Source organism: Parus major, chromosome 9 (genome assembly GCF_001522545.3).
Source record: "Parus major isolate Abel chromosome 9, Parus_major1.1, whole genome shotgun sequence".
NCBI lineage: Eukaryota > Metazoa > Chordata > Aves > Passeriformes > Paridae > Parus > Parus major.
Window position 1 is genome coordinate 1878872 of NC_031778.1, and position 14582 is coordinate 1893453.

The following is a 14582-nucleotide window of genomic DNA, read 5'->3' on the forward strand; positions in this document are numbered from 1 at the left end:
TGCCCCAGTGCTTCCATGACATATGGTTCTATCTTCAGACAGAAACTCTGGATTTAAATTTAGGGATGGAGCAGGAGGTTAGGTTTCAAAGTTCCAAGATAAATCCCCTTGGAGGAAGCAATGAGGCCAGATTTTTGTCCCTGCAGTACAGCCCTGAAGCAGATGGGAGCAGGGAGTGGGTTCTGTCGAGCAAACCGCGCTCTGCTGGAGCCCTGAAAGGCTGTGCCCAACCCCTCAGCTCTCTGGAGGGCTGCTGGAGCTCCAGCCCCCTGGACCAGCTGCTGCTACACCAGCCCTGACAGGGAGGTCACGACTCCTGCTGAACACCCAGACTTTGGGGAGAAAAATATGGCTCCAGCTACTGCCTTGTAATAACTTCTTCTGTTACAGCAAAGGGCAGCAGTATCTGCTTCAGGGTGTACCAATGCCTCCATCAGCTCCCCATCCCTTTCAAAACAAGTGTTTGTCTGAAGCTCTGGCCCCATTTTTCATTTGTGATGAAAAAAGGAACAAGTAAGTTTGAAATCATTGTGAAATATTTGTGAAACAAGCCAAACCCCTCCTTCCTGCACACATGAAATGCAGAGCTGGAGAAGTTACTACAATCCAATAAAGCGTAAAATGCTTTCATCATTTGACAATATAAATGCTTACCCTAGTTATAGAAGAGTTCAAGACAACTGCAGAGTAGATTTAACTTTGGTTTTCCTAAAGCTAGAGAGTATTTTTCTACCTTTATACATTTTTTAAAAAGAAGAAAAAGAAAATTAATTTCTATTGCTCCCAGACGTGTGAGACTGGTTGCAGCTGATGGTGCTCGGTCAAGTGGGACCTGTGGAAGCCTTCTGCTATCTCCTGCCCAACCCTCTCATTCTACAGCTCCAGAGATGTCCTGAGCTCTGCAAAACCAGCAAAATACCAGGGTGTAGCTCCTGCCTGCAGCTCCTCTGAGCTGCTGCAAAGGATCCAGGACCAAGGCCTGAAGGAAGGGACCACAACACACTTGGATCAGTTCTAGATGATTCTGCTGCAGGACCACATCACCATCACTGTACATGGTCAACACTACACAGTCACCTCCCCACACTCTTCTCCAAGCACAGACTTTTTACTGCTCTGCAAAGCACCAAGCTATGTGGACTGGATCCATGATTTGGATCCACGATTTCCTTCCCAACTAAGGAAAAATGCCTTCAAAGAAACTGCATTTAAAGGTGGTCTGAGCAATGCTGTCCTGCCCCTCTGTTCTGCAGGAGGCTCAGTGCCAGGGCAAGCCTTTTGGGAGAGCCTGCACCCTTGGGTGCTGCCACCCTGCCTGCCCCAGGCAGCAGGAGCTGCTCCCCAGGCAGAATTATCCTCTCCCTGTGCCATCTGACCATCTCAGCCCTGCTGAACCCAAAAGTCACCCAAACAAAACCTGTCGTCCCAGGTCCCCTCAGTCATCTGAGGAGCAGCAAACATGCTGAGTTAAGTGCAAGGTAAGCAGTATTTTTATTTGGTTAATTGGAATTGCTCATCAAATGAAAACAAAGGAGTGATTTACTGCAGAACTGGTACAGGTAGTTGTTGCATAAGTACATTCCTGCATATTTGGCTACATTAGGAATATTTTTTCATTAACAGTTTCTCCTTGGCTAAAGCAAACCATAGAAAATAAAGAAAGAAGTTTCACACAAAGATACTGCCGAATCCCTCAACTGCCAGCTACTTTTTTTCTGCAGGGAGGATTTTAAATTAAAAGCAGATTGCCTTCATTAGCGTTACCAGAAGCCATGCAACTGCCAAAGCTGACAGAAACACAACTGTGATTTGCAGATTTGGCAAGTGCCATTTTCTCCTTCTGCAAATGTGGGTAATGTCATTTGTATTAAAGGGCTTTTGTGGGGGACACTGCAAAAACAACTCCTTCCCCAGGAGAGGAAAAGTATCTCCAGAGCAGCAGTTTAGTAATCTGGGGCTCTCAAGTTTTCTCTCCTTGTAAACTTTGCAAGAAGGTTCATTGCATTAAGTTTGTGCTGAAAATGGCCAGACAGGATGAATGTTACAAACTCTTCTCCTGATGACTGAACAGAATACAGTAGCAAGCCCAAAATAAACATTTCAACAGTGATCTTTGACATACAGCCATACTCAAGCTTTCCATGACATGTTGCCAAACCCTCAGAAGCCATTCAGCATGGATCTCACCAAAACCCCTATTTTCTTTACTTCATTTTAGCTGAAAGGGCTGATGATAGGAAAGTTACATTTCTAGGGAGGGCAGCTGTGTTTGCAGCTTCACGTTCTGTGCCAGAGACCCAGCCTGAGTGACGAGGGGAAAGTCTGGGTAGTATTTTTACTCTGATTGCTGCATGAATGGCTGTGAATAGCTGCAGAGCAGAGAGGGGGTGAGTGAAGGGACTCCACATACCCTGTTCTCCTCGCTGGTGCATCAGTCTCCCCCAGATTCTGCTGTCCAGCCTCGGGAGGAAAACTGAAGGTACACAAGGGAGGTGTTAACCCCAGCTGGGTGTGCTGCAGTTTGTGCTGGATGTGACACAGAGCTGGCAGCTTTGGGGATGAACTGAGCCATGATGTGCCAGCAAAGCCCTGGGGTGCCCCTGAACCCCGGGTGCTCCTGGGGATGGGAACAGACCCCTCAGCACCAGCACTGCCTCCCGAGTGCTGCTGGCACAGCCACGGCCAACACCTGCTGCCAGGGGCTCACACAGCCTGCCACGAGAGGGTGATCCCAAATACAGGATGGAGAGACACGAGAGATGGGGAATATCCTAAAATAAACCCCAGATGCTCAGTGGCATGGCACTAGAGACCACAGCACCCCCGAGTGAATGAAGGAGTTATTCCCCCAGCTGTAGCCAAAATGGGAAGGTCTGAACACACTGCTAAACTCTGCAGGAAGTAGTCCAACACAGTATTACCACAGTCACAAATGTAAAGTCTGTCTGCAGTAATTAGGATTGTACTACATGTGATTTATTAGGCACTTATAATCAAGACTGAAATAGCTGCCTACATTGCAGTTACCAGTTTCTGAACTGTCTAAAACTAAAGCAACAGATGTCATGCAGTGCCAGATACAGAACCAAGTGAAATAATGTGAACTTCCATGGAGCCTGCAAAGGTAACCACAGTGTGCCTGCTGGTAACCTTCAATCCAGCCTGGAGTCAAACACTCAGTGACTCTGCAATTTTGGTTTGTATCTTCAAAAGAACCAGAGAAGCCAGTTCTGTCTCTGTAGTCCAACTCTGTTTCACCACACAGCAAACAGAGTTCATTATCCATTGAACTACAGACTAAGTAATGAGTTAACAATAATTAAACTGAAGGAGGCACAGATTAAAGGAATTTATTATTCCCTGATCTGCCAAGCAAATTGTTTAGATACCTGCAATCAATGAGTAATGATGAAACAGAATAAAACCCCAACAAACCAAGGAGCCAACAACAGGCTCATAAAAATCTGTTCAGCAAGGCCCATGTATCTTTGTTAGGCTGAGCAGCACAGCATTTTAATCAAGAAAAACCCCTGTCTTTATGCACCCTGAGATCAGAGGCAGAATGTGGCCCAAAATTATGCTGTTACTGTTTCTTATTCATGTATCACAGGACTGATGAAGATTCATGGTCCCATTGTGCTAAGTACTGTATAGTGAAATTCAGAGAACTAGTGAGAATCAGTACTCTAAGACTTTATAATTCAAAGACAAATTACAAAAAACAAGGTATTGTAATTTAAAGGCAGTAATGAACAGATGGGGACTGAAGATACAGACAGATTAAGAAACTTGCCCAAGGTCATGTCAGACACATGTGCTAGAGCAGAAAATTTAACTGATCTCTGGAGTACCAGCACAGGTTTTTATTCATGTAGGAGAATGCTGTTGCTCCTCTTTGATTTCACTAGATGTCATATTTCATAAGCTAATAAACAAGTTCAAAAATTGCTAACATTACATGGCAACACTGGAAGGATTTTCTTTCATCCCTCCCTCCTCAGAAGACCATCATTAAGAAAAGTCCTCTTTTGCCAGCCTACACCTACACCTGATCTGGCACAACCACAGCATTTGCACAGACTCACAGAATAATTGAAGGCTACAGGTCCTCTGCAGCCATCTAGTCCAACCCCTCACTCCAAGCAGGACAAACTAGAGCAGATGCTCCAGGGCCTGGTCCACTCAAGCCCTGAGTATCTTTAAGGATGGAGATGGAATCACACCACCCCTCTGGACTCCTGAGCCTGTGTGCAATCACTCGGGTTGGAAAAGCCTTTCCACGAATGAAATGAGAATTTCCCCGGTTCCAGCTCATGCCCACCACCTCCTGTCCTGCTGCCACACACAAAGTCCAGCCCTGTCACCTCTGTTCCCACACACTGACTAGCTGCAGGCAGCAATGGGATCTCCTCTGGCCCTCTTTCTTCTGGGCTTCACTTGCTGAACAAGGCTGGTGTTCAGAGCTGCCCCTGGGGCACACTCCAACCCCATTGCAGCTGTGCCTTTCCTGGGCAGCTGCCCTGAAATGGGGCATCGTGCTCCAGAGGCTCCTGGAGCCATCAAACACAAGACTGTAAGGCACCTCACACCATTTTTTAAATAAAGGATGCAAATACCTAATTTTCTTCTACCAGTTATTGTATTTTTATGCATTTTACACTACTCTGCAGCCTCCAGTTTACAGAACAACACAGGAACATTGTTTTTGCCCACCACTTGTGGACATTTGCTGTTCCAGGGGTCTCACATGTGCAGGCACACACCAAGCTCCCATAAAGAACCCAAGTCTTTTTCTGTAGATGGCAAAAAAGGATAGTCAGGTCATCCTGAGTGATGTAAAGTGCTCAAAATACATCAGTGACAGCAGGATAACACAAGACACCACGCTGCTGGACACACATACATCAGCAGATACATTTAGGAATTTCAGTCCTAAAACCTGTCACGCAGTGTTTTGCTAACAGTGAAAAATGTTTAATTTACGACTGTGACAGGAGATCTCTTCGGTGCAACACAAACAGTAGCAGCAGTGTTACTAATTAAACCAAAACTCAAGCTCCCAGACAGCTGATCCAGGATAGTGGGAGAAGTGATACTGCATTTCAATGCAGTGGCTTTCTCTTCTGGTTTACAAGTAAAATGTGCCCCCTGTCAAAAGGTGTTTGCTCTCTGTTTATTTTAAGAATAAAGTCACAGCTGAAGCTTTGCTTATTTATATTTGCTGGCATCTGTGAAGATTTACCAATAAAAATTTCATTTTAATTAGTTCTGCAGAAGTCCTGTCAACATTTGGTTTAGGTTTCCCCTGAATGTACGGCCCTAAGGAGCAGCATGATCAGTCCATCTGACCATCCTGCTCTGAAAGGCTTGGCACAGAGACATTTGGGGCTTTGGTGACCCCACGACTGAACAGTGCAGGACACGTGGATATGACAAAAGAAGTTGTCCCCCGTGCTGCTGTACAGATGGGACAAACCAGCTTTGTGTCAGAGGCAAGCTCTGGATGCCAATGGCACTTTTATAACAACTGTGAAAGCAGAGCAAAGCTTTGTGATGAGCCATTCCTCCATCTATGGATCCATTTAAAGCCACACCAAGCAAAGGTCCGTGCACATCAAACACAGGGATCACGCTGTGCCCCAGAGAGGACTCTGCCTGCACGAGAGGTGTGTTTGTGGGCACAGGGCACACGGCCAGGTAACACTCACCCCTCACACCCGGCCACCACACACCTGCACAAGTTTGTCTGGGGCACAGAACAGACCTGCCACACTCCAGAGAACTGTTTAGGTTGGAAAGGAGCTCTCAGATCATCGAGCCCTGCCAAGCCCACCACTTGCACAAGGCAGTCTGGAACGTTTCTGTGACCTGGCCAGGCTCTCCCCAGCGTCTCCTCCACACCAGTCCCCCAGCACACAAGCACTGGGGCACTGCCAGAACCTCTGCCATGGGGCAGGATGGGGCACAGGCCAGGGGAGCCTGCACTGAGCCCAAGGGATTTCTCCCTGTGGATTCTCACTGCCGTGTAGCCCTTCCCCAAAGCCACAGCAGATGAGAACCTCAGCTTCTCTCCAGCCTTGGGAGCCTCTCTAATAAAAATACCAACCTCCTCCTCCTCCCTCATCATGGGAGCCTCCCTGAGACCTCCCACAAATGCAAGGGGGGAGAGAGAGAGAGAGAGAGGGGCTCTTTTGCAGGGGTTGTTTGGTATTCTGTCACAAAGCCAAACAGATGTTTGTAAAAATCCAAACTGGTTCTACAACTGTTTTAAACTGGTGCAGCTGTGCACAGCGAGCAACTGCACGGGGGACAAGACCACTGCTCTCACATCTAGGGACCAGAGTTTAATAAACCAAACTTCCCCTGAGTTACTCAAGCTCTCTCATTCCAATTTAGTGTTTATGGCGGAGGAAACTGCTGAAACAAAAAAAAAAACAAAAAACCCGAGGTGGCTTTTCCAGCTCCACGGTGAAAATTTGCATCCAGATGGGGACTAGGACGAGCCCTCCCTCGTGCCAGAGCCAGACTGTAATTACAGCACCCTGTTTGCACCACCAGCATTATCTGGGGAGGAACAGACCAGACTCTGGGACAGCAGCCCTCACACAGAAATCTGTTGTGCTTGGCACTCGCTTCAGGATCAATTATACAACCAAATCACTGCAAGCTCCAATGTAACAACACTGAGAGCAGAAAAGACTGAAGTAGCCTCTTTATAGCTGTATTTTTAAAAATGTAAAATTAATGCTAATTTCTGACAGTGCTTTTATTACGTTTTTATTTATGAATGAAAATTACAACTGTGAATTTCTGAAACACTCATCTTTTAGAAACATCCCATCCAACTGAATTATACAGGATAGTTTTACAATCCTATAAAATACTAATTCTTTGCAAGCCAAAACTATTTGTCATAGAGTATTTGCATTTTAGTAATATAAAAGACTGTCTACATAAGTACTACCATGTTGCTCCCCAAAACCACAGCAAAACTTCTGTTGTTGTTTTCTTCTCTTTTTTATACTTCAGAAGAATGCATGGCAATTGAAAAAACTGGTTTTACTCATGTTGCTAGCACAGGAGTCTGTAACAGCTGGGTAATTCTGTATTTCTGATTCATGCTGCACTATACAGAAAGGCACATAAAATCAAATTAGTTTTATAATTTCTATACAGGCAACACAGTTGTGATGAGTGTTTTTTTTTTTTAAACTCAGAAGCAAGAGCGTTGTGAAAAACTGTCACAGCGCTCTGCTTATTTGAAATTTAAGAAAGAAAAGTTTTCCATATCTGAGGAATTCCAAGTAAAACAGGAACACATTACCAGGCAGCAGTGACTGACCAAGCTCACAGCCCTGTCACGTTCAGACAAGCATTTTAAGTGTCTGCAGTCTAAAGCTTCTTTATTTTTTGCAGAACAATCTGGCAACAGAGGTAACCTGATTCCCTGGGAATCAAATGTTACTTAAAGACAGGTTTCACCTGTCAGGGATAAACCATATTCTGAGCAACAAACTGTCAGGGTATACAGACATCAGGGGAGAGGGCAGTCTGTCCTTCACGACAAAGAGAATGGAGGAAATTTTCTGCTTTCATTGAGTTTTTTTTTTAACTTTGAGGGAAAATACTCTAATGCCATGGTGGCTTTAGCAGGGTTGTGCAAACAAACCACAAAACACGGTGGAATAACCTTCAAGCAACTGCTATGAGGTTCCTGCAGGCTTTAGGATCTGCCTTCCCTGGGTCTCTCCCCATCACGATGGGGCCTGTAGAGCCATCAGTAAGACACACAGCAAAACAGAAGCATCACTTTTTCCCAGGTAAATTTAAAGATGAAGAGATTGCTATGGACTTGCTCTAGGCCACCAGCCATGCAGGTGCCGTGTCTGCCCCACAGACTGCCCACTCCACCTCTCCTTCCTTTCCCAGCTGTGCCTGGGAGTCAGTATTTGGAGAAAAACTGAAAAAGAAGCCAAACTCTAGCCTAACATACAGAGGTAGAAAGGAGTGATTTAGGATTTTCACAAAGACTCAATCTGTGCAGCAGGTTCAGAAGGGGCAGATGAAAGCACTTGATGGTGCTTTCCTACCACCCAAGGAGAAGCAGCACATCCAGCCCCTCTCTGAATTAACACTCAGCTAAGAAAAAGCTCCTGCAGAGGAAAAGCCAAGGAGGTGACTCTGGGTTTGCTCCATGCCCTCTGCAGGACAGGACATTGCAGGGACAAGGGAGACCTCCTGCCGTAGCCAGGGCAGGCAGAGCCCAGCCCTGCTGCTGTGGATGTGCTCCCATCAGGAGACACCCCACCCTGCAGGACAGGACAGGACACCCGGCTGGAGGCAGCGCTGCTGCAGGAGCTTTTGTTACGGCTTCCCCGAGCAAGAGCAGCATGAGCACTCACCACCTTGGGAACTGCTTGGGGGAGAGCAGCACTCCTGTCTGGAGACAACACCTGCCCTGACACAGAAGTTAGGCAGAGCCTGCTGTTTTGCCAGTATCCCCTCCCTGGGGCAACCTGCCTGCTGCATGTACATAGAAGCATCCCATGGGGCAAAGAAAGAAACCCAATATACAGAAACATGTAGCACTCAGCAGGGACCTGGGCAGCAAACAGAAATTAAAGCTGTTTCCCCAAAGGATCCCTGTGGATTTCCACAGAATTGAGATGTCTATTTCCCTGGTCTTCCCCTGGAATTCTCAGTTGAATGCTGGAAGCAAATGCAAGATTTCTCCTTGTGCCAGTGACAGCTGTCAGTCACTCCCCCAGCTACCCTGCTCCTCATTCCACAGCCCCACAAGACAAGCAGGAGGAACACACGAGCTGTGGAGAGCAGAACTGCAGCACTGGCCCCAGCCACACAGTGCTGAGACTACTGCCCACAGCAGGGTCAGGATATTGCTCACACCAACAGCTCCCTGAGGCTGGAGACATCCTTTTATCTTCCCCTGCCATACTGTGCCTAATGCAATTTGATGCTGCAATAAAAATAGATGGTGCTCAGCCCCCCTCCCCAGCTCAGTGGGCACTGGTGGGTCGGGCACAGAGCCTGTGCTCAGCTGCTGCTCATGGGCAGGTGCTCCAGGGCCTCTGTTTCTCTCTTTTCAGTTAACGTTGCTGTGGCCTACAGAGGAAAAAACTCTGGCTTTAAATACACGTTTTTGATAGCGAAGTTACCGACTCCCACCCTGCCTTTGGCTAAGTCAAAGCACACTTAATTACTGAAATCACCCAGAGGAATATTTCTATCTGGTCCCCTCCATGTGAGACGATTGTACTGAAAGCAATAGAACATAAAACCAACTGTTTTACAATCACTGCCAAAAACCACACATCTCCCATGAAGCCCATCCGGAGAAGGCAGACATTGACTGACACGAGTTCTGAAATGAGACGGGGCACTTGCAGGGCAGGAACAGGAAAAGGAGAGATGAGCTGAGCTCTGCAGTTTCACACAGTGGTGATGGTGGGTGTCTCCAGCTATACATCCATGCAAATTTTCTGGAAAAAGAAATAGCAGGCTTTTGCTTCACCAACAAAAGGAGCTGTTGAAATCGGGTGTTTTTTCAGACACAGCTGATAAGGATAATTACGTGGCGGAGAGCTTAGTCATCCATCTCACGGCGACAGAAGAGCAGATTCTCTTAAAAAGAAGGGCAGCACGTCCGAGCAGTCGGGATGGCAGCAGGAGATCCCGGGCCGGGAATGCCGCTAGAGGGCAGCGCTTTATCCATGGAGCCATCCCGGACCGGAGCGCTCCCCGCTCCTGCCGCGCCACCCAACACCTGCCGGGCCGGCAGACAGCCAGAACCGCCTGGCCAGGAAGAGAACCGTGAAGGCAGCAGGCTACAAAGGCCATTCTGATGCGCCCCGAAGGGATTGAGAGTCCTCTGTGGAGATGATCTCGAGAAATCCCTCTGCCCTGAGGAAACACAACCCGCGTGGAATGAGCGCCTCGAAGAGCGCGGGATCGACAGAGTTCCCTTTTTAGTCATGGGTACACATCTTTCCTTGGGAATGGAGGAGCCCCGGGTTTTATGTTTCAAACCACAGATGTGGGCTTGTCCCACTTTGGAAGTGCCAGCAGCGGAAATACCCTCCAAGAAAGGGTTCCATTACCCCCGATCAAACCCCAGCTGCTTGCCAGACCTGTTCTCCACTTAGATAACACTTCTCTGAAGGGTTCAAACACATACACTTGACAATGTTTTCATCATAAAACCTAATTATACAGCCTAAAAGGAATAAAAGGTTAAAAAAAGTGTTCTGATTCCTTTCAGCTGGGGAGCCAGGGAAGGATCTGTGTGAGATGTGTGACTGGATGGGCAGCCTGGCACAATCCAGCTGGCTTTTTCTGTACCCTCCTCTTCTTTGGCTGCCCTGCACCCACTGCCCACGTCAGTGACCAAGCTAACAGCGAGCTGTGTCTAGGTAGGATTAGTCTCAGGAATAAACAAACCAAAGCAGAAGTCCACAGCAAACAGAGAATAAGGACCAAGCACAGTCACGTCAAATCACAACCCTCAGGTCTTCTCCGGTCCGTGAGGGAACTGCCTCTGCTCCAGACACTGGGGAGCAGTCTCCCATCCCACATCAGCAACCCCAAAACACTCCTGTAAGTCAGAGGAAGCTGGATATCCCCCCCAAGGCAATATTTTGTGGTGTAGGCTCACTCTCTCCTATCACAAGCCTCACTGCGAGCCTAAGACCTGACACAGGCACGAAGAAGCACCCCTAGAACAGGGCACATCTCCCCTTCAGTCACCAGAGCAGGGACCCACAGTGGGGTGATGATGTCTGGGCAGCAAGAACGTGAGACAGTAGAAACAGCTGCTACCTCCAGAAGACTCAAGAGGAAACAGAAAAACTGGAAATGCTCAAACTATTTTCCCATATTTTGTAGCAATCAGAGAAAGGAGGTGGGGGTCATCCAAAAGGAGAGTGGAAACACTCTCCAACACGCAGGAAAGCTGTGATCAAGTTAGCAGTACATCTCATGGGAGCAAGTGGTGTAACTTTCCCAAACTCAAGGAGTAGGTGGCTTTTTCCCCAGCATTAGAAACTTTCTTGTAGGCAGATCTTCAGCCGAGACTCTGGGTGCACGGCTGTCTGTCAGGATTGCTAACACGAGCAGACACGGCTTTCATGGGTGGGAATTTTGCCATTGACTTCAAAGTACTGAGATATAACACCTTGTGTATTCCCTAAACACACTTAATAACAGCACCTGACACATTTAAAGTGCTTAGGCATGTTGAAGGCATTGTACAACATTAGCAAAAAACCAGGAAACCCTGTCTAGGTGGTTCATGAGAAATCTGGCAAGCCAAGAGTCTATCCCTGCATCAGATGCTTATCTATTAGCCAGCTAATAACTGTGTGACTGCTTCTCCAACTGATCCGTGCAGCCACAAGCAGGGACTACCTACTGGTGAGCTGTGGAGACACGAGGTTATTCATAATCCTCTTAAATCATAACTAAGAATACAGATTAGAAGGTGTAAAGCGTGCAGTAAGTGTTCTAAACCCAACACAAACACAGCCAATCTCAGTCTGAGTCAGAGCCTGCATGCTGGGAGCTCGCTGAACTCCTTCTGCAGGGCAGCTCTGGGCTGCAGGCAGCGTGTGGTTTGGCTCCCAGGGCTGGGCTGCTGTGACACCAACACACACCAAGCAGTGCCTGCAGCCAGGTTAAGGCAGACAGGGGCACGGTCAGCCCAAGACTTTGGGGACAGGACCGTAAGAAATTAATGTTCTCCTTTGCTACAGGGCACGCAGTGGAGAGAAGGAACAGCAAGGTCTCACTGGAGAGGGACAAAGGGAAGGGCTTTTGTCTCCAGACAGCTCAGAAATAAAACAGAAACATGGTTCGTGGGGTAGCTCTTAAAACATGGAGAAGGCCTCCATCAGGAAACCTCAGCACAGGTCCAACTGGAGACAACGCTGAACCCACTTCGTCAACGTCTCTTAACTTAGCCAAAAGTTGCCCAATCACAGAATCACCAAAGTTGGAAGAACCTTTCAGGATCACCTCATCCAGTAATCAACCCAGCACCACCGTAACAACCCCTCACCCACATTTCCTCGAGACTCCGCCACCTTATCCGAACTCACGGCTGCTCGTTCAGCAAACATCTTTTTCTAATATCTAATCTGAACTTGCTCTGGCACAACCTAAGAGCATTTCCTCTCCTTTCACTTGAGCCACGGCAGAAGACACCTGTCCCTCCTCAGCTGTGTGCCCATGGGTGCGTTCACAGGGCTCAGTGGTGTAACCTGCCATGGTTCATGCAGGTGACAACCCTCATGGTCAGCAAGCTGAACTACTTCCACCAGCCTGAAGCAGCCAGAAAATGAGGAATTACACACTGCAAGAACCTGTACTTAGTGAGGACAATGCAAGGAGGGTCTTGAGACTCCTCTTCTTGCAGACAGCAAAACTGGCACCAACCTTTGCACTAACCTGCACAGCTGCTGAAAAGCATAGAGGATACACAACAGTGTGCTTGATCAGGGCATTTCTAAGGTTCTAGGTACGCTCACTGATGTTTTAACTGCACTGGGCAAGTAATACAGTGACACAAAAATGCGCTCCTTAACACTCATTAGCCAGGAGGTAATTACCAATGCAAATCATCAAGTCTGGTAGCTGTTTTAAACACCGGGCTAATGGCAGCAGCAGCAGATTTACATGTGGGACCTTCTTCCTTCAGGCACTTCTTTGTATTACTTTCCGTGCAGTATTCCTCAAGTTTTCATGGCATTTATCTACAGAGTTTCCCTGTCTGCAGTAACAGCCAGAGATGCCCGGTTTGACACCACAGTTTTAACTCGTGTGCCTTGAGACCGCCAGCATGCATGCTCGTACCGACACACAGCAGGAAACAGAACCCCTGGATCCTGGGAATCTATGTCCTGACACTTCTGGAACCTGAACAATTTGCAGGTACAAGATGTTTTACTGGCTGCTAACCTGCGATATGTGATACTTCTACCCGCGGCCGCTGCGAGCCTCAGTGACTGCCCCGTAGTACTATCCCTGTGTACAACGCTGCAGCCACCTTCACCAGTGTTTGTAAACATTCAGCCTTCCAAGAACTTCCCACTTGAAACACCACACATAATCTATTCACATCTGCAATAATTAGATGCAAATGTATAAAGAGCCGCTTTCTTGCTCAACTGAAGTACTATTTTATTAATAGTGATGTTCAAATGATTCTGAAACTCCCCACTGTTTAACTTGGAGGACGGCTCGTTTTACTTTGGAAATTTACTCTCAGTTGTAACTTGACAAAGAAGGCATTAATTTATTCACACTTATGATGCACATATATGGTTCAGCCTTCTCCATTCATAGGTCAGACAACAAATTGGTGTCTCTGAAAAATTACCCGATGAAATATTCAACATAAGGCATTGTGTAGAGATGTGCACTACAAAGTACAGTTTTACTGGGATGTCCCTGTAGGTTGGCTCTGGCACGTACGCCTGCATGTTTTATGCTTTGTCTGAAGGAGGAAGCTCCTACGAGTGAGGAGAAGGCTCTTGGATATGGGTCACAAGTTGGTGTACCAAAACTTTGACAAGAATTTTAAAAAAAAACCCCTACAATGCATCAGCATATTTTCCCCAAGCCTTCAGAGAAAAAAAACAAAAAACAAAACCGAACCCAAACCCAACACAAACCAGACACTGAATATACTGTGCTATTTCAGTTGTTTCTACAAAGAGAAGGAAATCAACCAAGGTTTATCCAAAGCCAGAATGAAAAGGACACACTCTAATGTGGGTTGCACAGCTTTCCTCTGCACTTCACGTTTGACACGGTCGTTTTACTCCTGCTTCATTTTTAGTAAGTGGCAAATACCATTAACACGTTTGCTTCCCATCCAGAAGAAGATTTAAATAAACCAATTCCTCTCTCAACCTTGTGGCATTTTCCAGCTCTCACACCGAAACCCGCTACACTCGGATCATTCTGATTTCTGAATAGAGACCCCGAAACCCTTTTCAGTTGTACTCAGAACAGAGGAAACGAGACAATGAGAAAAAAGAAAGAGCGAGCCACCACCGAACACTCGGTGCGACCACCCCCCGCTCACAGTTCCGTTCGCATCGCCACTGCCGGGGAGAGCCCCTTTCCAGCCCGGGCAGCGCTGCCGGCGGTGCTGAGAGGGGCGAGGGGTGCCCGCTTCCCGGGGACACCTCTCAGCTCCGACTTCTCGCCGCCCACGAGCCGAGACAAACTCCAGCGCGGTGCGGCGAGCGCTCCCCGCCCCGCGGCTCCCGAGCCGTGCCCGGCCATCCCCCGGCGGGCGGCGGCCCCGGGGCTGCCCCGGCCGGGCACCGCGCCCTCGGGACTCACCGGAGATCTCGGCCTGGGGCACGCCGCTGAGGCTGAAGCCCTTGGCTCCATACAGCTGCCGGACCTCGGCGCAGCTCCTCGCCTTGCTGCCGCTGTCACCGCGAGCCGGGGCGGAGGCGACACACAGCAGCCAAAATCCCCACGGGAAGACACGCATCCTTCTCCGCTGGCCCCGCCACCTGCCGTGCGAAGGGCAAAGCCAAGGTCCCGCGGCG

General features: G+C 48.0%; 1 protein-coding gene across 1 annotated transcript in view; it reads right to left on the reverse strand.

The window, feature by feature from the left end:
* Window positions 1-14547, reverse strand: part of GPC1 (glypican 1) — a 197979-nt gene extending 183432 nt beyond the window's left edge. Inside the window, exon 1 of the mRNA XM_015638168.1 lies at window positions 14368-14547. Within this exon, the coding sequence (XP_015493654.1) occupies window positions 14368-14524 (157 nt within the window). The 5' untranslated portion in view covers window positions 14525-14547. The remainder of the gene's footprint in view (window positions 1-14367) is intronic.
* Between the last annotated feature and the right edge of the window lie 35 nt (window positions 14548-14582).